The following is a 25,898-nucleotide window of genomic DNA, read 5'->3' on the forward strand; positions in this document are numbered from 1 at the left end:
AATGTGAACATGTACAGACTGTTATTTACTCAATATGTATATTTTAAGCACCTACAACGTGATCAGCCCTATGCTTGTGGAGATTATAAGAGAAAGAGAATAGGGATTGTACTGGCTGCTTTTAGTCCAGTGCCTAACACTTACTCTCAGATACTAGTTTAGCCAGAGTAATCTGGGCCAGTTCTCATCACCAGCCACCCTCATCGAGTTGACCAGCTCAAACCAGTTCCTTGGCTCTTTCCTGTCAACAGTAGCCGGATCCCTAGAAAGCCCCCACAGAAGTGACACAGCCATCTCACTGATTCAGATGACTCACAGGCTCATAGATGTAGCTAGAAGGGACCCCAGAAGTTATTTAGTCCAAATAAGTAAGTTATTTAGTCTCCTTTTGCAGATGAGGGCACCTACTCAAGCACAAGGGTAGGGTGGGACTGACTAGATACCTCAGAGATGGAGTTCTTCAGGGTATCTGGTCTGACCCAAGCTCCCTGGAACTCTATACTAATCATGACATTCCAGTAACTCCGCAGCAAGGCTGGAGCAGGCTCAGTGGCAATCAGTAGCATCAGAAGGTCACTGGTGCTGGTTTACATAACGTCAACCTCGTTGAATCTGGGCTAGTTCAGTGACTGATCTGCAGGAATGGCCTCAGTTGTGCCAAAAAAGGAGGTTATTTACAACCTTGCCATGTCTGCAGGTGGCCATCAGCTGTTAAGATTCCAAATGAAGAAGACATTTTGAAGGGAGAGATGAAAAGTTTTGCTGATAGATTGGATGTAGGGAAGGAAGGAAAGAGAAGAACCAAAGATGACTTATGCTTGGCTAACTAGGAAAATGGTAGTACCATTGATGGGAAATAAAAATATGCAGATAAACCCTATAGCTAAAAACAACCTTGGCACTTCCTGAGACCCAGCCTGGCCCACCATCAAGAACTCAGAGGACTGAAAATAGAAGCTGTTGGGATCTAGCCTGAATTTAGAATTAGTCAACAAGACTTCCAGTAGAATTAATGCTGGACATAGTATATTCAGAGGACCTAGATTCAAATCCTTCTGTGCTGCTTACTACCCTTGTGATCTTAGGCCAGTGATTGACACCCCCTATGCCTCAATTTCTTCAAATATAAACTTGCAGGGGTTGGGGGGTGTGGGTAGGGGACAATGACTAGATAACCTTTAAGGTCCCTTTCAACTTTGAATCTACAACCTTATGATCCTTAATGATAATGGATTCTGGAACAGTCTAGCAAGCTTTGAAACCTAAAGGTATAGTATCACAAATCTATACCAGCCAAATCTCCTCCATGCCCAGGACTCCGCTGGCCCTAGGGGTAGACAAAGTATCCTAAGAGACAATATGCAGGGGGGCATTGAAAATAACATTTCTTGATTTTAAAAAAATGGACATATGTGGTTAAATGCAAGAATTATGTTGTGGTAAATGAAGTTCAGTGTATTTCAGTGAAGACTCAAAACCTCGAGGGGATAGCAATACATAGGAAGGACAACTTTTGACCTTGTAGCCCAAATGCTACATCTTGGCTTGACTTCTAGATGAGAGCAGATGTGTGCCTGGAGACTCATGAGATGACCAAAATATATTCTCTCGCCTCCTCCCACCCACACTCACCACTTCTCCATAATAGGAAGCAAGAGTGACCTAAACCTTTAGATGCTGGGCCTGACTTGTGGTCAGCAGAGCAGTGTTCCATTCCCAGCTTCAACATTTATAAGCTGTGTAACCCTGGTGACTCTTCATGACCCCTTTTGGGGTTTTACCATTTCCTTCTCCAGCTCATTTTACAGATAAGGAAACTGAGGCAAACAGGGTTAAGTGACTTGCCCACAGTCGCACAGCCAGTAAGTTCCTGAGGCTGGATTTGAACTCAGGAAGATGAGTCTTCCAGATTCTAGGCCCAGTGCTCTATCCACTTTGCTACCTAGTGTAACCATGGACAGATTACTAAAATTCTCATGCTACCTCCTTCATAGGATTGATGGAAGGAAAGTGATTTGTAAGCCTCAATGTACTATATAAAGATGAGCTGTTTGGTATTATTGGTAGCTCACTCTCAGCTGCTTTGTGGAATAGTGGATTGAGTTCTGGGCCTTGACTCAGAAAAATCTGAGTTCAAAAACAGCCTCAGACACTGACTAGCTGTGTGACTCTGGGCAAATTGCTTAATCACTGTCTGCCTCAGTTTTCCCAACTATAAAATGAGGATAGTGATAGCACCTATCTCTCAGGATTGTTGTGAAGATTAAATGAGATCATATCTGTAAAGCACTTAGCATAGTGCCTGTCACAAAGTAGGTGTTCAGGACAGAAGGGAAGTCATTGTGGGTGGAGGAGCACCTCAGATGCCTTCATCTCAGCTGCCACCTGTTACCTCCCCTGTCTCTGCTGCCCAAGCTCCCTCCACCTCCACCCCACCCGCGGCCCATTGATCCACCGAAGCCTGCTCTTCCTCCTTAGCCCCCTTTCCTGCATGATACTTTCAGAGAAGACCTTCAAGTAGCCCTCCCCACCTTCAAACAAAGAGCAGAAAATGTGAGACATATTGGAGAGCAGAGTCCTATCATCATCCGTTCCTATCTGTTATCTGCAACAACAGAAATTTACAAGGACAAGAAGCAATTTCCTGTGCCATATCATGTCAACATGAATGAGCAATTCAAAATAATTAGAAAGTGCCTACTGCTGAATGCTAATTAAGCTGTCTTCCTTATTGTTGAATGGACACAACAGGGCAAGCATTTCAACACCTATTTCTGAAGTGTATGAAAGTGAAAAGGATGAAGATGGATTTTTGAATATGGCATGTGCCTCTTGAGACATTTGGAAAGAAATCTTCGGTGTAAGAACTAGTACAAAGCTTCTATACTAGAATTTTTTAAAGCCCTCACTCAGGAAAAAAAGGGATGTCACCAATTGAAATAGATCAGTTCATCTAATCACAGTTCATCAAAATAGTAAGTAGTATTACTGCCTTAGGGATTTTTAGTAAGTTGTCTCTTGTGTTACACACAAATAAGTTCAGTTTTAAGAGCATGTGCAATATAGATTTGGAAAACTCCTATTTGGCTTAGGATATCTTGCTTTTTAAAGTTTTTGGTTTAGAAACATACCCTGCATTCTAAGTTGCAATAAAATGGTTTGAATGGTTGTAGTGACTTTTTTTAAATAGGAATTTCAATTCCAGTGGTAACCGTCAAGAATTTAGTGAAATGACAGTCTTTGTTCATGGAAACTGCTCATTTTCATAGAAAGGTTTCTCTTTACTTATGTAAGCATCTTTAATTAGGCTTGTCAAATGTCCTATTTATGTTTGTAAAGTCCATTTACCATCAATAGTTTCAGCAGAACTGGGTAAATGGGGGGGGCAAAAAAAATCAAGCTTGTTCTGGCATCAATGCATATATTCCAACTTTTCTTGCTATCACTTATTTAGTTTGCTTTTTTTCTTTTCCCTGGAAGTTTGTTTTCCATATAGTTACACAGAGAAACACCATGGATTTTTATAGGTAAATTGAACAATTTTAAAAAATTGTTCCAAAACAATTTGGCTTCCAAAAAATTTCTGAGAACAGAGGGATGGCATTTCTTACATTATGGATTTGCTCTGATTTAGAGACTTTCAAACCAGTGACTATTTCATTACACAATTGCACCAGAATAAGTCTCTTCTGATGCAATGTTAGAAACTACATCATCCTAGAACCTTAGAGTATTGAAATTCATTTTGCCCTCCCTTCCACCTTTTGGATTAAATCTGTAGTCTGATTTGTTATGTTTAAAGTGGGAAAGCAAGTGCTTCACTAAAATATTTTATTAAATTTGAACTGTAAACATACTTCAACTATCACTGTCAATCATAAAAACACCTCCAACCAATTTATATGCATATCATTTTGTAAAGAAGAATGTAGAAGAGGGGTAAAAGCTGCTTTCAACAATGTTTGTCAGTTTATTTAATATCTTGAACAAAGGACTATAAAAGCTTCTTGCTACTTTCATGGAGTGCCACAGAAAGCTCATTGTCACACCACTTGGACTGAAGTATGTATGTTATAGGTTCTCTAAAATTACCCTTATATATTTTGATGTGTGTGAAATAAGTACAACTGTTAGTGAAAGTTATTTACTTAAATGGAAAAAATGTTATTACTGCATCTTGGCACTATAGTTAATAAATATTGCAACTTGTTTCCCTATGTTCACCTTCTGCATGCATCTGTCCATAAAGCTAAATTTTCATGAGTGTATTTTTATTGCGTTGTAAATTCTTAATCAACCTTTCTTGTGCTATTGTGTAAGATTTTCATGTTTAACTCGACGCCTGATATCAACCTTATAATTGTTATGTGATAATCAAGGTTCCTGTAAGACATGCTGCTTTTTAAATTTAATACAGTGCACATAGATTTAAATATATCCCAAGTTAAAAACAACGACAAAGTAGGCACTTGAGCAACTAGGAGGCGAAGTGGATAGAATGCTGAAATCAGGAAGACTCATCTTTCTGAATTCAAATCTGTCCTCGGACACTTACTAGCTGTGTGACCCTGTGCAAGTCACTTACCCCTGTTTTCCTCAGTTTCCTCATCTGTCACATGAGCTGGAGAAGGAAATGGCAAACCACTCCAGTATGCTTGCCAAGAAAACTCCAAATGGGGTTACAAAGAGTCTGAAACAACTCAATTTAATAATTTAATAAATGCTTGTTTCTTTCCTTCCTTCTGCCCCATCCCAGGCCTGTGCTCTAATGACTTGTTAGAAGATGCACCAATCCTGGAAGTCCTGAATCTAGAAATTCTACCTAATCCTGAGAATTCATAGAAATGATTCCAGCTTTAGCTACTCTAATTAGCTCTCTTTGTTCAAGTGTGGGTGGACAAAAAAAAATAAAGGTCACCGTTTGGTTACAATCCTCCTCTTATCTCTTAAATTTCTTCACAAAAGCCTGGAGTTGGTATTTTCCCTTCCACAGAATCATCACTAGCTAGGATTGAGGAGCTTACTAGAGCAAGCAATACCTGCTGGGAAGACAAGAAGAGAAAAATTTTTGTTTCGCCCAGCTTATTTTGATTATGCCCTTTGGTGGAGAGAATTCTGGCCTGTGAGTCAGGAGATCTGGGTTATGGGGCCAGCTCTGTTGTTAATTTACAGTATGACCTTGACCAAGTCACTTATTTCTGATCTTCAGTTTCCTTATATGGAAAATACAAGGGTTGGACTAATCATGGGCCGGTAAACTCCCCCAGATTGGCCTGCTGACCAAATCTACCACCACCACTTTTTTAAAAAATTTTTTAAATTTTTAAATTTTTTATTTTTTTCCTCAGTACATTTTTTATTTTTTTTAATTTTTTTTTCCATATGCTTTTGAGTTGAAAATTTTTCTCCCTTTTTCTCCCCCCCCCCCCCAAGACGGCGCACAATCTGCCATAGGCTTTACATTACATACCCATTAAACATACTTTCACATTGGTGAAGTTGTAAGTAAAAATTAAAACCAATAGGAGTAACCATCAGAAAGATGAAACAAAACTCAACAGAAGGTAAAAATAAGTGAGAGGGATTCGACTTTCATAGTTCTTTCTTTGGATGTGTACAGCTTTTTCCATCCCGAGGCCTCTGGATATGTCTTAGATCCTCGTAATGCTGAGAAGGGTTCAGTTCAACATTCTTAGTCATTGCATAACACACCACCACTTTTTTATACTGCCTCTGAGATAAGAATGATTTTTACAGTTTAAAATGAAATTTCATTGTAATTTAAAATGCAAAAACTATTCTTAGCTTACAAGCTGATACCAAAACAGATGACAGGCTGGGCCCTCCGACCTTAATTTGCTAAACTCCAGGATTAGATTTTTTTCTAAAGCCCTTTTGCAGTTGTTATTTAGTTTTTCAGTTGTGTCTGACTCTTATTGACCTCTTTTGGGCTTTTCTTAGCATACTGGAGTGGTTTGCCGTTTCCTTCGCAAGCTCATTTTACAGATGAGGAAATGGAGATAAACAGGGTTAAATGACTTGCCCAGGGTGGCACAGTTAGTAAGTTTCTGAGGCTGAATTTGAATGCAGGTCTTCCTGACTCCAGGCCCATCACTCTATAGACTGTGCCACCTAGCTGCCCCTCTAAAGCCCTTTCCAGATCCTGAGTGATTGATCCCAAGCTCCTAGCAGATGGTTTCTGTTGTTATTACTGCTCTCTTCCAGGCTGCCCAAGACTATGGGACAACATGATTTGCTGGCCCTCCTCTTCTGCCGGACAGACAGTGAAGGCTGAATGCCCGAAATTCCTCCAAATGCTCACTGGCAAAAATGGTAACTACAGAACTCATTCTTAACTAGGTTACTTCTCTTGGACTGGGAGGGTATCAGGGATGTCAGGAAGGAAGCACAGACTTTCTTGAGACCTATCCTCCCTAGCAGGTAAACTTTCCCAGTCTGGATCCTGGGCCCTGATTTAGTATATTGATTCCAGCTAAAGTTCTAATGGCTTCTCTTCAGTCTTTTCCTCTCTCCTCCCTGTCCCCCCTCCCTTAGCATATTTACATTTGACCAGGGATCCTTCTCAATTACCTGGTCGAGGGATGGGAAAAGGTGTGGAAGGTCGCTACTACAGACAGATAAAATTTAAACTCTTGTGTTAAAAGCCTAAACCATAGTAAAGAGAGTTATTTACATTTGGTCCCTATGCAAATTGCTTTCTCCACTCAAGGCCACCCCTTTCTAGTATCCCCTCTCCTCTCCTCCCTCTCCTCTCTCTATCTTTGATATCAATAGAGTACCAAACGCTAATAATATAACTTATCAGCCTGATGCCTAAAGTCACTTCTCTGTTATTCAGTTGTATCCCACTCTTTGAGGCCCCATGGACTTCTCTGTCCATGAAGTTTTCTTGGTAAAGATACTGGAGTGATTGGCCATTTCCTTCTCTAGTGGCAAACTGAGTTTAAGCGATTTGCCTAAAGTCACAGCTAGGAAGTTTCTGAGGCTGGATTTGAACTCAGCCCTTTTTGACTCCAAGGCCAGTGCCCTATCCATTGTACTGCCTAGCTGCCTAAGGTCACTTCTGCATCCAGTATTTTATGGTTCCATTGGAGTAGACAGTGTGTTATATTGGAAAGAATACTGGATTTGGAGTCAGGGGACCTGGATTCAAACTCCAACTCTTCTGCTTGCACATTATTTTGTCTCTCTGGGCCTCAGAACATCATTTTTTTTTAAATCTATAAAATAGGAGGAAGGGAAAATTGACTAGATAATCTATCCTTTCCAGATCTAAATCCTGATTCTCAAAACATAGGTAAGGACAATATCAACAGGAAGTTTGTTTTCCAAGAATCCTTAAGCAAGTGCAGTGGATACAATACAGGGCTTGGAGTCAAGAAGATGTGAGTTCAAAGCAGGCCTCACATACAGTATGACCTTGCAGAAGTCACTGAACTTTTGTTTGTCTCAGTTTCCTCCACAGGAAAATGAAGACAGTAATAGTACCTCTCTTCCAAGGTTATTGAGAAAATCAAATAAGATAATATCTCTCACCAGACACTTGACACTTACTAGCTGTGTGACCCTAGGCAAGTCACTTGACCCCAATTGCCTCACCAAAAAAAAAAAAGATAATATCTGTCAAATGCTCAGTGAAATACCTGGCCCAAAGTAGGAGCTATATAAATTCTAGCTATTATTATTATCCTTATTGATTCTCTCTCCAATTTCCCTAGATGGCAAATAACTCCAGGATTTGAGGCTACAAAGTCTTCTTCATCTTTCCACTCAGTTCACTACTCTGCTTTTTCTGTCCTGCTAGTGGAATCAAGGTTCCCACAATCCCTTATCTATTTCTCCCAGACTTAGATGGATGAATGCTGAATCTATTCTTCTCTATTCTTCTCTATTGGTCTCCTCTACCTTATTATTTCTATGGTGTCTAGGCTGTTGAGATAGGAGGAAGGAAAGGAGGAGGGTAAAGGCAGAATGGTTCAGTGCAATGAGCTTGAGGTGGAGAGTCTGGAAGCCCTCAAACCTAGATCCTGGCTGTTGCCTTTACCACAACCTCTAGCTGTGTGACTTTAGGAAGCATGTCTTTCAGTTCATTGTCTATTATTTCTTATTGTTAGGGTCAAATGATTTAACCAAAATGAAAGTCCTTTGCAGAGTAAAGAAGTGTTCTACACATATAAGGCATTATAAAAGCAGTAAGAGCAGTACCACAGCTCTGCACATGTGGACATTAGAGAAAGCATTGCTAAGAATGATGAAGTCCTGGAAAACTAATGACCTTATGGGCAAAGATAGTATTTTCATCCTTGATGAAGGTAAAGATTTCATCAGTAAAGTCAGTGAAAGTAAGAGTTTCATCAGTAAAAGATGAATTTGTAAAGCAAACAACTGGTTGAGATGTTACTGTTTGACAGTGGGATTGAGATTTTCAGACCACAGCTTAATAGAGGAAAGAAAGGTTCTTGATCAAGGACAGAGTTTGTCTTACAAGAACAAAGCCTTCCCACATCAGACAAGTGCAACAAACAGTCATTTTACCAAAGAGGTTAGCCTCAAGAGTTAGAAGTTAAGAAGAGATGGTATCTATTTATAGACCATGGTTTAAGATATAGGAGTGATGACTTAGTCAGGGTTGAAGTAGAGCTAATGATGGTTGGTAAAAATATATTAGCCTGGAAAATTGTGAATCTGATCAATAAGACTTTAAATTGAACACGGAAGAGGAGGAAGAATACTCTCAATGTCTATCCACCAAACCAGATACTGGAGGAAGAATACTCTCAATGTTTATCCACCAAACCAGATACCACAGAGTGGCAATTATGCCATAGGAAGAAGTGGAGAGGACCACTAGTAATTTATTTTATTTTTTTTATTATTTAGAATTTTATTTTTCCCCAAGTAGGTGTAAAAACAATTTTTAACATTCTTTTTAAAAATTTTGAGTTCTGAATTCTCTTTTTCCCTTCCTTCTCCCCTTATTGAAAAGGCAAGCAACTTGAAATGGATAATACATGTGTAATCATGTAAAACATGTTTCCATATTACTTATGTTGTAAAAGGAAATAGCCAAAAAAAGAAACCAAGAAAAATAAAGTTTTTTTGAAAAAGTATGTTTTGATCTATACTCAGACTCCACCAGTTCTTTCTCTGGGGATGGATAGCATTTTTTCATCATAAGTCCTTCAGAGTTGTCCTGGATCACTGTATTGCTGGGAATTGTTAAGTCATTCACACTTGATCATCATAAAATATTGCTGTTACTATGAACAGTGTTCTCCTGGTTCTGCTCATTTCACTTTGCATCAGTTCATGTAAGTCTTTCCAAAGAGCATGTGACTAGTAGTAACTCAGATATCATCTCTATGAAGAGAGGAGCAGTATGAATTGTTGAAAGAGACAGATATGAATACAGAAGATTTTGATTAACCAACTAAATATTTTAAAACATATATACGGAAGATGGAAGCAAGGATAGATAACTAAGGTTGGATAAAAAAAATGTGAAATGATCCTCTATAACTAGGATTCAGAGCATTGGAGCTCAGAATGAGCTGAGAGTGGTCATAAATGTAAAAGATAAATAGCACTGTCACAGCTCTGTTGAGGGGGAAAAAGGAAGATCTAAGAAAGGAGAGGATCATAGCTCAGTATGGATGAGTTGATGATAATGGATGGAGAGAAGGCATAAACACTCCACTTTAATTTTGCTTCCATTTTCTCCTCCAAGGAAGTATCAACTGAATGGAATCGGCCTCTAACCTGTGGATGGCCAGAGCCAAACAGAGCAGGCTAGCGACAAGAAAGCCCGGAATCAAATAGAAGTTTAATTTCAAAGTGATGGAAATAGCTTGCAAGCAAGGACACATGTGCTGGAGCCCTGCTTCTAGTGGTGGGGACCCAAGGCAGTGGGGGGAGATCTCAGTACTTATACCAATGACTGGACAGTGAGCTGTAGCCCTGATAATGAGGGGTAACAGCAGCAATGTGACAGGTTTGATTCATAGCAGGGCTTCATGACCAGAACATAGACACAGCTGGTACTTGTCCAAGCTCAAAGAATGCCTGGTGCTGGTCAAAGCAATACAATAATTATATGAAACAATTCTGGGATGTTGCTGTGGCTGAGATCATCCAGAGGGTGAGTGCAAAGGATTGTTGTTATGCCAAGCTCAGGGCACAGCTTGCTTGCTGGGCTTTAGCTCTGGAATACAGGGTGTCTCCTAATACTTTGACAAAAGCAATCTTCAGACAGGAAAGAATCAATTAGTCAACAAATACGTGCCAGATGCTGGAAATTGATACTAGATTCAAGAAATACAAATACAAAAATAAGACTCCCTGCCATCAAAGAACTAACATGATTTGCTAATATAAATAAGTAAATATAGGTATATACAAAATAAATATTAAGTGACTGAGAGGAGAGGTATCGCTAATAACTAGGGGAATCAAGACAGATTTACCAACAGATAGCTGCTGGGCCTAGGTGAGGGGATACCTTTTTCCAGTAAAGGATCTTTTTGCTCTGGGGTCACACAGGTACCATGTATAGTCCTGGGAGATTCTGAACTCCAAATAGAGAACTCAGGCTATATCCCAGAGTCATGAGGAAAAATACTTCAAGCTTATGTTTGGCTCATGTTTAAGACCTTCCCAATAGGGAATTTAAAGATATTTAATATATAAAGTAGTTTAGGTAGAAGACAGCTATTAATTTCCTCCACACAAAAGAAATACTTAAAACACAGACTTAAATGAAACATGAGACAGTAACCACAAATCCTATTACACTCTCCCTGGAGGTCATTATTTATAACATTGAAACAGGAAACTATTTATTGGGTTGCTGAAAAGCCATTCTGCCTTTGCCTCAGCTCTTCATTGTCCAAACAACGCCCTCAAGGTCCATGGCTTTTTGCAAGCCATGCCATGATTTAGGGTCCTCCTCTTCTCACTGGTCATCTCCAAGAAGAATGTAGTTGTAAAAAAACTACTAAGTTGCAAAAAAACTAATAAGAAAAGCTGAAGAGGCAGATTTCAGCTTGATATAATTAATAATACCACACCCCTAGGAGGTAGCTGCTATTGTTATCTCTATTTTTACAGTTGAGGAAATAGGCAAGCAGAGGTTAAGTGACTTCCTCAGGTTCACATAGCTAATAAGTGTCTGGGGCAGGATTTGAGCTGGGCTATTCCTAACTCCAAATCCCATGTCCCATGCTCTATCTACTATACCTCCTTGCTGTATAAGTATAAGGAGATACTTATACACAGTGAGAGCTATCTCACAGGTAAATGAGTTTTTTCTTCTTCTGGTCAGCTTCCCATCTCAGAGGTCTTCAAACTAAATGACCAGTTGTTGGGGGTGTGGAGAGGTTAGAAGAGATGATCTCCAAGGTCCCTTCCAGCTTCATTTAGATTCATGCTTCTTCAACCAGTAGCCTCATTTTTCAGACAAAGAAACTGAGATTCAGACAGGGGGACTGATTTGCCCAGAGTTATACAGAATTAGGGGCTGAGCTAGAATTGAACCCGGATTTCTACTAACCTTCTGTGTACCCATCTACCCACTTCACTTCTGGCCTTCCTCACCCAAACTTTCTTTTCTTTTTCTTTTTTCTTTTGCTTTTTGGTGAGGTGATCGGGGTTAAGTGACTTGCCCAGGGTCACATAGCTAGTAAGTATTAAGTGTCTGAGGCTGGATTTGAACTCAGGTCCTCCTGACTCCAAGGCCAGACCTCTATTTACTGTTACACCTAGCTGCCCCCCAAACTTTCTATAATCTCATGGCCTAGAAATTCTTCAGCCCTACACATTCTCTCACCTTTTGGAGAGCTCAAAGGATGAGCCTGCAATGTAAACGATAGATACTTTAAACATATTAACTTAAAACAAGTATGATGAATTGGGAGAGATGCCATTTATCAAGCTGATCGAGCTGGATAAGCAAATCATCTCCCTGGGGCTCACCTTATGGATAGGTAGAGGAGACAGCTATGCAGACAGAGAAGCACCTGGCAGGGAGCCCCTGGTCTCCTCTTTGGAGATATGTTCCTTTGGCTTATGAAAATTTTTTGTTCTCCCAAGGTCCTTTAGGAAATCCAAATGCTATTGGGAAGGAGGAGGGTGTCATAAGTTATCAGTTAAATCTTGTTGGGATTAAAGGGCAGTGAGGGGGAGAAGCAAGGGAAGGAGAAGGGGTCTATTGGGAGGGGGAAAGGGTCCTGAAAGGGGATGAGGGAGAATTGGAAAGACAAATTTAATCTTCTTCGCAATTTTGCTAAGGGCCCATCCTACCTCAAACCCACATCCCGTTTACTGAAACTGGGTCATTTCAGTCTCATGACTTGCTCATTAGGAGGAGCTCCTCATTACAAGAAAGAACTGGGTTTCTGGCCCAGATCACAAACCCGGTCGGTCTTCCTGAATCCTGCCAGGTCACAGCAGGAAACTCTGTTGGACAATCCTCAGGTCTGAAGAATCGACCCCTCAGCCTAAAAGTCTTCTTTTCATCTGATTTCCTTTAGCCTCCGGGTACACAAGCAGATGATTATGTACGTGTACTTGTCCTAACTCTTTTCTGTCACTCCCTCCTAATTTTGGCCTCTGCTTTTTCAGTCTTTTATTCTGTCATCAAAAAGACTAGTGGAGATGCACAGATCTCCCAGACCTTTTCTGACACTGCCTCCAGAACTCTTTGCCCTGAAGCTTATTTTCCCACCCACCTCAGAACTACTAGTGCCATTGAGTAGTCCAAATTGGTGCCTTGTCGGGGATGGGGTCCCAGACACTGCCAGGCCTAAAGCAAGGCAAAAACTCCTGAGAGCAAGCTGAGCCAGATTAAAATGTAATTGGGAAATGTTTAACAAAATAAACAAAAGTATAACAAAACATAAACAATGTTAATTCAATGTTTTCTAAGTTGACAGGAGGCCTGCAGGGATCTATTCCTATTTAAGTTTGTCACCACTGGCCTAGAGCATCTCCCTGAAACAGTAGCAGGCCCATACTACTGCTCCAAGACAAAGGTGCCCAGACCATAGAAGTAGGGATACCCTGGCACCTGCCTCAGCCAGAAGTCAGATAGGGCTGGAAGTGCCATGAAAAACATCGCGTGGCACCCTAAATCCCTTAGTGCAGAGTAGGTACAAGACAACTGATAGGAATCTGTTTGGGCCTAGGTCTAAGGAGCGCTTCTTTCCAGCCTCCTAGAGGCAAACCATGGGAAGGAGCTTCTGTCTTCTGGCAACAGAGGCAACAACTCATATGACAAGAGATAAAAGACCTTTTAGGCAGCAGGTAGGAATCCAAAAGGAGAGCCAAGTCCTGTTCCCATCCAGATTGTTCCCTTATCAGATTGTGTCTCTGTCTCCCAAGCCTCCTTTTCTCTCTTTCCTGCCAACCCCCCTTGGGAGTGGAAATCCAATTGAAAGGTTAGTACAGTAACATCATAGGCCCCATTAGAGATCCTGAGCAATTTTGGTGTGGCAAGTTTTGTAAGCTAATTATCTTTCTTTTTTCTATTCTAAATTAAATTTTTTTAAGCAACCATTTCCATATGTACAACAAAACACAAAAAAGATTATGTAGGAAACTATGAATCTCCATTTTAAACCACAAATTCTTCCTTCCTTCCTTCCTTCCTTCCTTCCTTCCTTCCTTCCTTCCTTCCTTTCTTTCTTTTTTTCTTTCTCTCTCTCTCTCCTCCTCCCTCCCTCTCTCTCTCTCTCATACACATACACATACACACAAATACACACTCACAAATGTTTCATACGTTTCTTTTAAAACTGTCCTGCTTGCTTGTGCTTCCTTTTGAATATTTTACCTGTTCTTTTCTATTTAAAAAATGTTGCAAAGGCCCTATTTGTTAACATCACTATTGTGTGATTTCCCCCTTTCCCCTCACCCCAGTGAAAACAGAGGGGGAAAAATCCTCCTTACAAATAAGTCTAGTCAAGCAAAATGAATCCACATAGTGGCCATGTCTAAAAATATATGTCTCTGCATCTTAAATCCATCAGGTCTCTGTCAGGAGGTGAATACACATATGACATACCTCATTCTAAATCATCTGGAGACATCCATGGAGTTGGTCACATTGATCAGAGTTTTTTAGTCTTTCAAAGTTGTTTTCCTTGTACAATTGTTCTCCTAGTTATGCTCCCTTTATTCTGTACCAGTTCATACTTCCTAGGATTCTCTAAAATCAGCTCTTTTATCCAAAGAAGGGAACCTGCAGCCTCGAGGCCACATGTGGCCCTCTAGGTCCTCAAATTGACCCTGTGACCGAATCTAAACTTCACAGAACAAATCCCCCCCCAACCCCCTTAATAAAATGATTTGTTAAAACAAAACAAAAACAAAAACATTAAAAGGATTTGTTCTGTAAAACTTGGACTCAGTCAAAAGGCTGCACCCAAGGACCTAGAAGGCTACATATGGCCTCAAGGCCACAGGTTCCCCACCCCTGCTTATCATTTTTTTGTGGCACCCATAATATAATAATTGACTTTGTAATATTCCATTTTGTTCATATACCATAATTTGTTCAACCATTCCTCAATTAATGGTCACCTTCATCGACTCCTTTTTTCAGTTTGTTTATGGAATAAAACAAGCATTTCCATAACATAGTACAATAAACAAGTTGATTGCATGTGAAACTGCAAATCTATGTACAACTTGCTATTCTTTTCAAATATACAAAAAAAATTATCATGTAGATTTTATTTCTTCCATTTTTTTTCTTCCCTCCCCTCTCTCAGCCTAGAGATGGCTACCATTAGACACAAATGGGGGTGTGTGTGTGTGTATACATACATACATACGTGTAAAATTATTTCATACATACTTCTATTTATCAGTTCTTGCTCTGGATGCAGATAGACTCTTCATATGCCTTTCGTAGTTAATTTGGGTATTTATAATAGACAAAACAAGTTATTCATTCAAAGTCATTTTTAAAACAATGTTGCTATTACTGTTCTCTTGGTTCTGCTCGTTTCACTCTTCATTATTTTGTGCAAGTCTTTCCATGTTCTTCTAAAATCATTGAGCTCATAATTTCTTATAGCACAATGGAATATTACCATCACAATCATATATCATAATTTGTTCATCCATTTCCCCAACTGATGGGCATCCTTGCAATTTCCATTTCTTTGCCACCACAAAGAAAGCAGCTATAAACATTTTAGAACATATAGACTCTTTTCCTTTTTCCTTTATCGTCTTTGGAAATAGACCAAGTGGAGATATTGCTGCGTTAAAAGGTATAGGCAAGGGGCAGCTAGATGGTGCAGTGGATAGGGCACTGGCCCTGCAGTCAGGAGAACCTGAGTTCAAATCTGGCCTCAGACCAAACACTTGACACTTGCTAGCTGTGTGACCCTGGGCAAGTCACTTAACCCCAATTGCCTAAAAAAAAAAGCTATAGACAGTTTAATAACTCTCTGGGCATAATTCCATATTGCTCTCCAAAATAGTTAAATCAGTTCACAATTTCACCAACAACAAATTGTTGAATTCACCATTTTTTCCACAGCCTCTCTAACATTTGTCACTTTCCCCTTCTATCATTTTAGCCAATCTGGTAGGTGTAAAATGATATCTCAGGGTTATTTTAATCTACTTTTCTTTAATCAATAATGATTTAGAGCATTTTTTGTGCCTATTCATATCCTTTGACCATTTATCAATTGTAAAATGACTCATATTCTTATAGATTTGACAAAGTTCTTTACATGTTAGATATGAGACCTTTATCTGATAAACTGTCTATGAATTTCCCCTCAAATTTCTGCTCTCCTTCTGATCTTGGTTACATTTGTTTTATTTGTACAAAAATCTTCATAGACTTTAGTTCTTTTGTTCTCTTTTAATTCCCTCCTTCAGGATCTGTAAGTTTGTTTTTCTTATGACTATTCTCTGCTTAATATTATCCACCCTATTTCCCCCCCCATTCCCTCTTATTTCTCTGTTGAATTCGATGTGTTTCTACTCCAAATTCTTTCCCTCCCACTTAATAGTATTTTGTTTTTTCCAGTTACATGTAAAAATAGTTTTCAACATTCACTTTTATAAGATTTTGAATTCCAAATTTTTCTCCCTCCTTCCCTCTCCTCTCCCCTCCCCGAGATGGCAAGCAATATGATCACATTAAACACATTTCCACGTTAGTAATGTTGAACAAAAGGGAAAAACCATTCTACTCCAGATTCTTAAAGCCTGTGTGTGTCTGTATGTGTTAAACCCTCTTTGGTCCAGTTCAGATAAGAGCGAGGTTCTTTGGAGGCCCACCTTCCTCACCTCTACTTCCACATTCACATCCCCTTCTCAAGTATCCCAATTATGAGAAATAGCAAGTTTCAGTCTCTTCTTCCTCCTTTCTGCACAGGTGTATCTATCTAGAAGAATTTTTGATATCTGTCTCTTAGAATTAAGACTCCCTGTATCTTTGAGGTGGAGCGCTGGGTCTTCAGCTCTGCCACTCCCCACCCTCCCACCCCATGGTGTCTCAGGGCAGAGTAGCCTCCTGTACCTTTCCCAGACTAAGTCTTGCTGTACTACTCACTGCTGTTCCCTGAGGTTCAGTTTCAGATCACTTTGGGAACTCCTGGTCCCTGCTTTGGCTTTCTGAATCCCCTGAGGCTTTCTCAAGGGATCTCTGTGCTTTTGAGCCTCGGGACACACAGTCTTACAGGCTCAAAGTCTCTGGCTCAACTCGAGGTGCTCTGGGAGGCTAACAGTTTGATTGCCTGTGCTGGCAGCGGCTTTCCTGGCAGCCCCTTTTCCTATTGCTTTTGGGCTACTGACTGGTTTTTTGATGCCAATCTGTGGATAGAAGAACTCACTCATTATAAATTTCTTTATTATTTTTTAAGTCTGGTACAAATTTTGGATTTTTGCTGGAATAGGTGTGTGGGAGCAGAGCTGTCTGCCTTCATTCAGGCAGCTATCTTAGACAAAAGTCTGCAGTCTCTTTTTTTTTCCTTTAAAAAGTTCAGTTTTATTTTCTTTTCAGATCCACGTTATCTCCCACATCTCCTCCACCTTACTGAGAAAGCAATTAAAACAAAACTCATTACAAACATATATACTCATGCAAAACAAATTCCCAAATTAGCCATGTCCATGTGTGTGTGTGTGTGTGTGTGTGTGTGTGTGTGTGTATGTCTCAGTCTGAATTCTGAGTCCATCAGCTTTATCTGGAGGTGGATAGCATGTTTCATCATGAGTCCTCTTTGATTGTGGTAGGTCATTGTATTGATCAGAGTTCCTAAGTCTTCAAAAGTTTTGTCTTTACAATATTGTTGTTATTATATAATTGTTTTCCTGGTTACATTCATTTCATTTTGCATCAGTTCATACAAATCTTTTCAGGCTTTTCTGAAAACCATGCCTGAAATCTATTTTCAATTTTTTAAAAATAGCTTCTTCAGAAGATTATCTTTTCTTGTCCCCATCCAACTCTATAGTGGAGTTGATAACACCCTCAGGAGTCCAGAAGAGGAAATTTTCTACTGACAGTTTCTCTATAGGGAAATGAGAAGGAATTTCCTTATAGGAATTTCTGTCTCTCTAAATCACTTTCTGGAAAACCTACATAAATAATGATAAGTGGGCCAATAGAATACTAGATGGAAGGTCTTCAAATAAATGAAGGAAGGAGACCAGGATGTGAGTTTAAACATCAGGAAGAATTTCCTTAAAGGATTCTTAGGTACCAAAATGGTAAACTAAAGAAGTTCCTTTGGGTTTTGTTTCTAGGTAGATAGAAATATAAAGGTAAATACCCTTGTAAAGGAGTTAACCCTAATGAGTTTAAGGGATTAATTTATTGGAATCCCCAAATCTTCAAATTTCAGGAACAGGAAGGCCCTTAGAGATAATAAAGTCCAACCCTTGCCAGCTAGTTAATGGCAGAGCCAAGACTAGACCCAGGTCCCTTGACTCCTACATAGCACAATGTACTTCATAAACTTCTTTGACTAGGAGTCACAAAACCTGGGGTTTGTCTTGTCTCTGCCACTAACTAGTTATATGACTTTAGACAAGTGACTTACTATCATAACTTAGAGCTGGAAAGGTGTTAGAGATCATTTAATCTAATCCTCATTTTACAGATGAGGAGACTGAGAGATATTAAATTGCTTTGCAACACTGACTGCTGAGACCAAGGCTCTTTGGGAAGAGGCCATGAGAGTCAGGGATGGGGTAGTTGTGGAGGAGGTCCAGGGAAGGAAGGAGGTCTCAGAAGGGTTAGAGTCACTGACAGAGGAGCAGAGGTAAACACTAACCTTGGTGACTTCATGGTTTAGGGGAGATCCTGGTCTTTAGCCAGGCTCTTTCTCTGTATAGTCACCACAGATAATTAGGAGTTGGTTGTATTGTTAAAAATAAGAAACAAAGGAAATAATGATCAAAGCAAAGGCACTAGTGCTCACCATAAGATAATTGTCAAGGGGAAACTCAAGAGTTGTGACTCCTAACTTCCTACCCCTGTGGGATATTTTGTACCTGCAGGTAATGTATTTCGAAACTGTACTCCAGATGGCTGGTCTGAAACCTTCCTCAGAACTGATACTGCCTGTGGGTATGATGTGAATGACACCAGCAATGCTGAGCGGGTAAGTGAGGCACTCAGCACCATGGACTAAGGATCTGCTATAGTATAAGACCAGTAATGAGACCATTAGGTCTAGGGAGAGACAGAGCAGGAGGATGGAACTAACAGTGGGATAGAAATCAGAATCAGTATTAACAGTAGTGACCTTACCTATCTCTCACTCTAGGGTTATTCTCTGGACTAGATGACATAATAGACGTAAAAGTATTAAAGACAAGAAACAAAGGGGCAGCTAGGTTGCCCAGTGGCTAGAGCACTGGCCCTGAAGTCAGGAGGACTTAAGTTCAAATCCGGCCTCAGACCAAACACTTGACACTTACTAGCTGTGTGACCCTGGGCAAGTCACTTAACCCCAATTGCTTTAAAAAAAAAAGAAAAAGAAGAAAGAAAAGAAACAGTTCATAATGAGGAAAGAGATATGTCCATGCAAGGATCTTCTCAGAGGCCTACCACAATCATAGGACACTATATGAGTATAATGTGGGATGTTTCTGGAAGTTCCTTCCTTCTTTCCTTCCCTTCTTCTTTCCTTCCTTCTTCTCTCCCTCCTTCCTTCCCTCCCTCCCTCCTTCCTTCCTTCCTTCTTCTTTCTTCCTTCCTTCTTTTCCTCCCTCCCTCCTTCCTTCTTTCCCTCCTTCCCTCCCTTCTTCCCTCCCCCAGGGGTCTCACAGTTGAGGGGTTCCAAGGGCTACCTAATTTAGGGTTTTTCTAATTAGGAAAGGTCCCACTATATTCTTAGGAGCCAGGGAAGATTCTCCTTTCTTACTTAAATTCTTTCCTATGCTGTGATTGGACAGCAGGGTTTTCCAATTTAACTTCAACAGATCAACTAGTCAATTTAATGATTGATACCGTTAGAATCAAAGTTTCAAAGTTTCACTAAACTTTCACTAAATAAAGTATCAAAGTTTCACTAAAATTCTCTTGTTTATTGGTGGAGTGGCATTGTAAAATGTTGCTTATTCATATTTAAATTTTGGCTTGGGTATGTGTTCAGTGATTAGAGAACTGGTACTCTGTGGTAGAGATTGACTCTCATCTAAGACTGATGGTTTTGGGGGTCCCACCCAGTGGAGAAAATGAAAATGGTATTAAATATGCTTTATGTGGTTCTATGCCCTTTTGATGGCTATGAAGCTACTGTCTATAGAAGTCCGATGAGGATGTTGATTGTATTGTGTTAGCTATCAGAAACAGTGCTATATTATAGCAACCTCTCATTTGGTAGGTGTTAATGAAGTTGTTCAGACTCTAGTTATTAAACCTACTGCTGCCTAGGACCATCAGAAAGTTCAAAAAAATTAAAAAGAAAAAGAAAGTTCAGATCCTTCTTTGTTAAAGAAAGTATTACTGGGGATGAGACAAGAGGCCTGCTTCCAAATATACCTTCATCCTCAGTACTTAATGATGGAGGAGCCACCTCATCTTCTGCAGCTTAATCCTGCAAGGGAGATAGCATAAAAGGATCTTTTTCTGTTCAACATTTTATCAGTGACTTAAATGAAGAGGTAGAAGGAGTACTTATCAAATGTACAGTTAATATACCTTGAAGAAAATTTTTTTTTCAGATGAGTTAAAACCAACAATGGGCAGCTAGGTAGTGCAGTGAATAGAACACTGGGTTTGGAATCAGAAAGACTCATCTTCAGGAGTTCAAATCTGGCCTCAGATACTTACTAGCTGTTGATACTGGGCAAGTCACTTAAGACTATTAGCCTAGTTTCCTCATTTGTAAAATGACTGGAGAAGGAAATGGCAAACCACTCCAGTATCTTTGCCAAGAAAGTCACAAAATGGGGTCACGAAGAGTCAGACACGACTGAAATGACTGAGCAATAAACAATAGACTGGACTTCATTGTGGAGCCATGATCTCCCCATCACTGGAAATATTCAAGCTGAAAATGAATCCCATCTGTCAGGGATATAGTGGGAGGTGGGGGGGGGAGGTCCTGATTATGTGGGAGATTAGACATGTTGCCCTCTGAAGGTCCTTCTAAGAATTCTGTGGTTCTGTGACTTGGAGTCTGGGGAGGGAAAGGAGCAATCGGGGAGGAAGTCTTCCAGGAAGACTTCCTGGAAAAGGTGGGCTTTGAATGAGGGGAAGGAGAATGGGATAGAAAAACAGGCAGGAAGAGGTTGTTTCAGGTAATAGGAATGGGGCTCACTTCTGTTTGTTTCTTCTTTCAGTATTCCTCCTTATTGAAGCTGAAAGTCTTGTACACTGTGGGCTACAGCACCTCCTTGGTGATGCTCTTCATTGCTCTGGGCATTCTCATCGCCTTTCGGTGAGGAGACACTGCTAGTCTTCAACTTCTGGCAGGCTTTGGTGGGCACTGACCTTGGGCTGATTGAAAAAAAAAGCAAGATAATTCTTGATGCTTTTTCCTTTCCTATCATAGACACATCTCAATATCCCTCCTACTGCTGCCATATAGAACCCTGCTTTGTCACAAAGAAAAGCAAAGCCTGTTGATACAGTGGAACAGAGTCCTGGGTTTAGGGCCAGAGAACATGGCTAGTCCTGGCTCTGCCACTTACTACTTCTGCCAAGTAAGACTTGGCAAAGTCACTTAACCTTCCCTGGCCTCAGTTTCCCCATTTGTAAAATGAGGGGATTGGGCTAGATGATTCCTAAGGTCCTTTCTAAAACTATGAAAACCAACCAAAAACATTGATCTCATTTAACAGAAGTAATTTCCCCACTTCTCTATTGAGAGATACATGTCTCATCCCCTATCCTAGGCAATCACTATCAATTGTTACCCTTAACCTCAGTTCAGCTGCCTGCGTGTTGCTTTCATTTCTATTACTATAATTTCTGTTTATATTGTTTTCCAAATTCTGTTTACCTCACACCGTCTCCTCGTGTTTCTCTGAATTCACTTTAACTTGTTCAGACATTCCCCAACTAATGGGTCCTCACCTTATTTCCAAGTTTTTTGCTACTACAAAAAGTGCTGCTTTAAATATTTTGGTAAGTGTCAGACCTTTCCGTCTTGAACAAAGTTAGTGATACATGCTGCCCTCGGCAGGACTGCCCAGTCAAAGGATAAGGATGGTTTAGTAACTTTCCTCATGCACTTCTACATTGTTTTCTGGAATGGGTGGGCTCGATCTTAGCCTCACCAACAATGCATTACTGTGTCTTTCTTGTGAAGCTGATTTAAGAGCTCGTGGGTGGGGGTTGAAGGGGGTGGGTAGTGGGAGGAGTGGGAAGGGGGGCTTGGGAGGGCGAAGAGAGAAAGAGGCGGGGGAGAGAGAAGAGAGAGAGAGAGAGAGAGAGAGAGAAGAGAGAGAAGGAGAAGACAGAGAGAGACAGGAGAGACAGAGAGAGACAGAGAGAGACAGAGACAGAGAGAGAGAGAGAGAGAGGAGAGAGAGAGACAGAGAGAGGACAGAAGAAGAGAGAGACAGAAGAGGACAGAGAGAGAGAGAGAAGAGAAGAGAAGAGAGAGAGAGAGAAGAGAGAAAGAAGAAGAGGAGAGAGAAGAGAGAGAGAGAGAGAGAGACAGAGAGAGACAGAGACAGACAGACAGAGAGAGAGAGAAGAGAGAGAGAGAGAGAGAGAGACAGATACAGAGAGAGAGAGAGAGAGAGAGAGAGAGAGAGAGAGAGAGAGAGAGAATGAGACTGACTAATTGGGCTACACAGTTGTCTCTTAATTACCCATATGGAGCTTTGTGGGATATCTTCAACAAATATTTAATTACAAATTGGCTTCTCCCTGCCATTCAAATCCCTTACAGCCACCAACTCACTTGAATGTTGAAGGAAGCTAACTTAAGTCAGGAAGGAAAATCTGCTTTACTCCCAACAAGTTATTTAATGGCCTCTATCTAAATCTGAATAGAATTTTCCTCCAGTTTTATGTTAGTCACGTTGTGGATGGCCTCTTTCCCTCATTTTGTAATGGTAATCAGTAAATGGAAGAATCAGAATATATTTGCATTGGTTGTAAGAGATCTCTAGAGCTCAGAAGGCCTTTCCTTTAAGGAACATTCAGGAAGACATCCTCCCCTTTGATCAATCTAGGAAATGGATCCTTTACTCAGTTACCTTACAATCCTCTTTTCTAACGTCTGGGTAGGAACATTGATTCTGGGGGTAGATGGGAGATCCTGGGATTCCTGAAGGGCCTCAGAGTCATATATAGTCACATACATCATAATATCAGTCCCTAGGAATACCACTTTCCTCCTTGAGGTTCTCTTTTCTCCCCGGTTTCCAGATGCAGATCAGGAGTTTGGTGTCAGAACCTTGGCCTTGGGAAACAGGATACTTGGGTTTTAGCCCCAGGTCCAACTGACTCATTATATGACCTTGAAAGGTCATTTGCTCTCCTTGGGCCACTGTGGTGGGGTTTTTTTGTTTGTTTTGTTTTGTGAGGCAATTGGGGTTGAGTGGCTTGCCCAGAATCACACAGTTAGGGAATATTATGGGTCTGAGGCCAGATCTGAACTCAGGTCCTCCAGATTCCAGGGCTGGTGCTCTATCCACTGCACCACCTAGCTGCCCCTTTGGGCCACAGTTTTGCTATCTTTCAAATTGGGAAAATAATCTCTGCCCCCCCCTCAAATAGGCAGAAGATAAAAGATATTTAAGGAAGAGAAATGATATATAAATTAGGAGCTATAGTACTGTTGGAATAAAACAGGGTTTGCTAGTTGAATCTCACTAGCATCTTTTTTATGGAAGCAGCATGGAGGCAGAGGAAAGAACATAGTACTGGGAGTCGGGTGTCCTCGGTTATTCCACTAAATAACTCCTTGACCTCAGACAAGTCATTCCCCCTCTTTGGGCCTCATTTTCCTCCTCTATAAAATGAGAAAGTTGGATTTGGCAGTCTCTACGTTTCCTTCCAGCCCTAAGAGATGATTTCCTCTATCACAGGAAACTCCACTGTACTCGCAACTACATCCACATGCACCTGTTTGTATCCTTCATCCTGAGGGCCTTGTCCAACCTCATCAAAGATGCAGTGCTATTCTCCTCCAATGACATTGCCTACTGTGATGAACATACGGTAAACCAATGGAGTTCTGGCTTGTGTCAGAAGGAAGGGCTGGCCCCTGAAAGAGACAGAGGCCTACATCAATGGTGTCAGACCAAATAGATAAGGGGGCTACCAATCCATATATAAGGATACCTGTAGGCCTTGCATTGACCTAGAAAACTACATATTAATATTATCTGTTTTATTGTATTTTTATTTGTTTTGTTAACTATTTCCCAGTAATATATTAATCTGGTTTGGACTGCACTCAGGAGTGTCAGATGTGGCCTGAGAATGGTATGTTTGACACTTCTGGCCTGCAAGACCAAAATATGAAATAAAAGCAAAGGATAATTTGATCATCTGCTATTCCCTCTTCATCAGTTCAATTCTTTTCTTCCTGGACCCTAACTTTTTTGAAATCTTACTTTATCAAATGACTATGTTGCCAAACTCCCAAATTCTATGTTTTACTATTCATATCTACTTACTGGGGAATATTCTGCTCCCTCCCCACTAAGCCAAGCACCCATAGTTGGTAAGCAGTTGACTAGGGGTACATGGAATAACTATTAGTCCTCTGTCTTTCAAATCCACTGATCTGAGTTCAAGTCCATGAGATCCAGCCCTTCTTTCTTTCCATTTCATTCTGGACTTTCTTGATCCTTTGCCTATTTTCCTTTGTAAAACGAGACAATGTATATAAAGTACTTTGCAAATTTTAAGTGGTACTTAAATATAAATAATGATTATAATTATTATTATTCTCAGACTTATAAAAGACAAAATCTAGAGGGTTTAACCCCAACATTGACATTACAAAATTTATTAACATAATTTTCTGAGAAAAGATGAAAGAAAATACTGATTGCCTCAAGGTTTTTGTTTGTTTTTGAGAAATTGTTCAAAACATACCCCTGATCCCACCCCTCACTCTTCCCCTCCACCATTGATCATATGCCCATGTAGTTTATTGTATAAAGCACTAACATATATATGAATCTGCGCTGATCTCTTTATTTTTCTTACCTATTGTTGTTAGTCCTTTTCACATATGCTTGTCCTGAGGCCTCTATGAGCCTAGAAGCTCCTTGGGGATGAGGATTGGCCTCTCTTATCAACTAGGGACTCCCCTAGGGTCAGGACTATGTGGTCCCTACTAGTTGAGACAGTTCCTTGAGCAAAAGCCACTCAGAATGGTAGAGGGAAAAGCACTGAACTGATTTGTATTCCAGACCTAGCTCTGCCCTTACCTGGGAGACACTGGTCAGGGGTGGGGAACCAGAGGCCTCAAGGCCACATGTAGCCTTCTAGGTCCTCGGGTGTGGCCTTTTGACCGAGTCCAAGTTTTACAGAACAAATCCTTTTATTAAGGGGATTTATTCTGTGAAGTTTGGATTCAGTCAAAGGGCTGCACTTGAGGACCTAGAGGGCCATGTGTGTACTTGAGGCTGCAGGTTTCCTACGCCTATATTACTTTCCCTCCCCAAGGGAACCCTGCATTTTCCTGTATCTGCAAAGTGACTAAGTTGGAGTCAATCATCCCTAACCAAATCAATATTTCCTTTAATCTTTCTCAGATTTCCCTTCTAGTTCTCTCATTCTGTGATTCCGTGATTCTTTATCTTCTCACTCTGTAGCTAACGAGCTTCCACATACAGTTCTTGGTCTGACAATGGGGTTATTGGGTTTATTGGAAGTCTGCACTCCAGAACTCTTTTCTATTCTGGAATTTCCACCAATGAGAATTTGACAAAAGAGTAGATGAGGTCCAGAAGAGACCCAGACTCCATCTAGAGCTGTGCCCTAGACTCCTTCCCCCCATCTCTGTACCAGCCTCTCCGCCATGACTTCCTTCACTTGGCAGTGACTCAACTTGTCTTTATGTCTCCTCAGGTTGGCTGTAAAACCCTCATGATCTTCTTTCAGTACTGTATCTTGACCAACTACAGCTGGCTGCTGGTAGAAGGCCTCTATCTGCATACCCTTCTGGTCATCTCCTTCTTCTCAGAAAAGAAGGTTCTCCAATACTTTATCATCTTTGGATGGGGTATGTTTCCCTACAACAATAAAATGTCAGCTAGGTGGTTGAATGAAAACAGCACTGGACTAGAAGTCAGGAGATCCTGGTTCTGGTCTCAGCTCTGTTGCTAACTACCTAGGTGATCTTAGGAAGTCAATTAATGTCTATGAGCCTCAGTTTCCCCATCTGTAAAAGGAGGGGATTGGACTTGGCAATCTCTAAGGCCTA

At 40.6% G+C, this 25,898-nt stretch overlaps 1 protein-coding gene and 1 pseudogene across 2 annotated transcripts in view; both read left to right on the forward strand.

Annotated features, from left to right (window-relative positions):
• The window catches only part of SCTR (secretin receptor), an 80,005-nt gene that overhangs the window by 34,181 nt on the left and 19,926 nt on the right, over positions 1 to 25,898 (forward strand). For both annotated transcript variants that reach the window (XM_020963144.2, XM_020963146.2), the window contains exons 3-7: positions 6,226 to 6,333; positions 18,550 to 18,653; positions 20,842 to 20,939; positions 23,545 to 23,677; positions 25,544 to 25,697. In XM_020963144.2, coding sequence (XP_020818803.1) covers positions 6,226 to 6,333; positions 18,550 to 18,653; positions 20,842 to 20,939; positions 23,545 to 23,677; positions 25,544 to 25,697 — 597 coding nt within the window. The remainder of the gene's footprint in view (positions 1 to 6,225; positions 6,334 to 18,549; positions 18,654 to 20,841; positions 20,940 to 23,544; positions 23,678 to 25,543; positions 25,698 to 25,898) is intronic.
• On the forward strand, positions 2,492 to 2,836 carry LOC144454231 (microtubule-associated protein 1 light chain 3 beta 2 pseudogene; annotated as a pseudogene).

Source organism: Phascolarctos cinereus, unplaced genomic scaffold (assembly GCF_003287225.1).
Source record: "Phascolarctos cinereus isolate Bilbo 61053 unplaced genomic scaffold, phaCin_HiC Scaffold_726;HRSCAF=1367, whole genome shotgun sequence".
NCBI lineage: Eukaryota > Metazoa > Chordata > Mammalia > Diprotodontia > Phascolarctidae > Phascolarctos > Phascolarctos cinereus.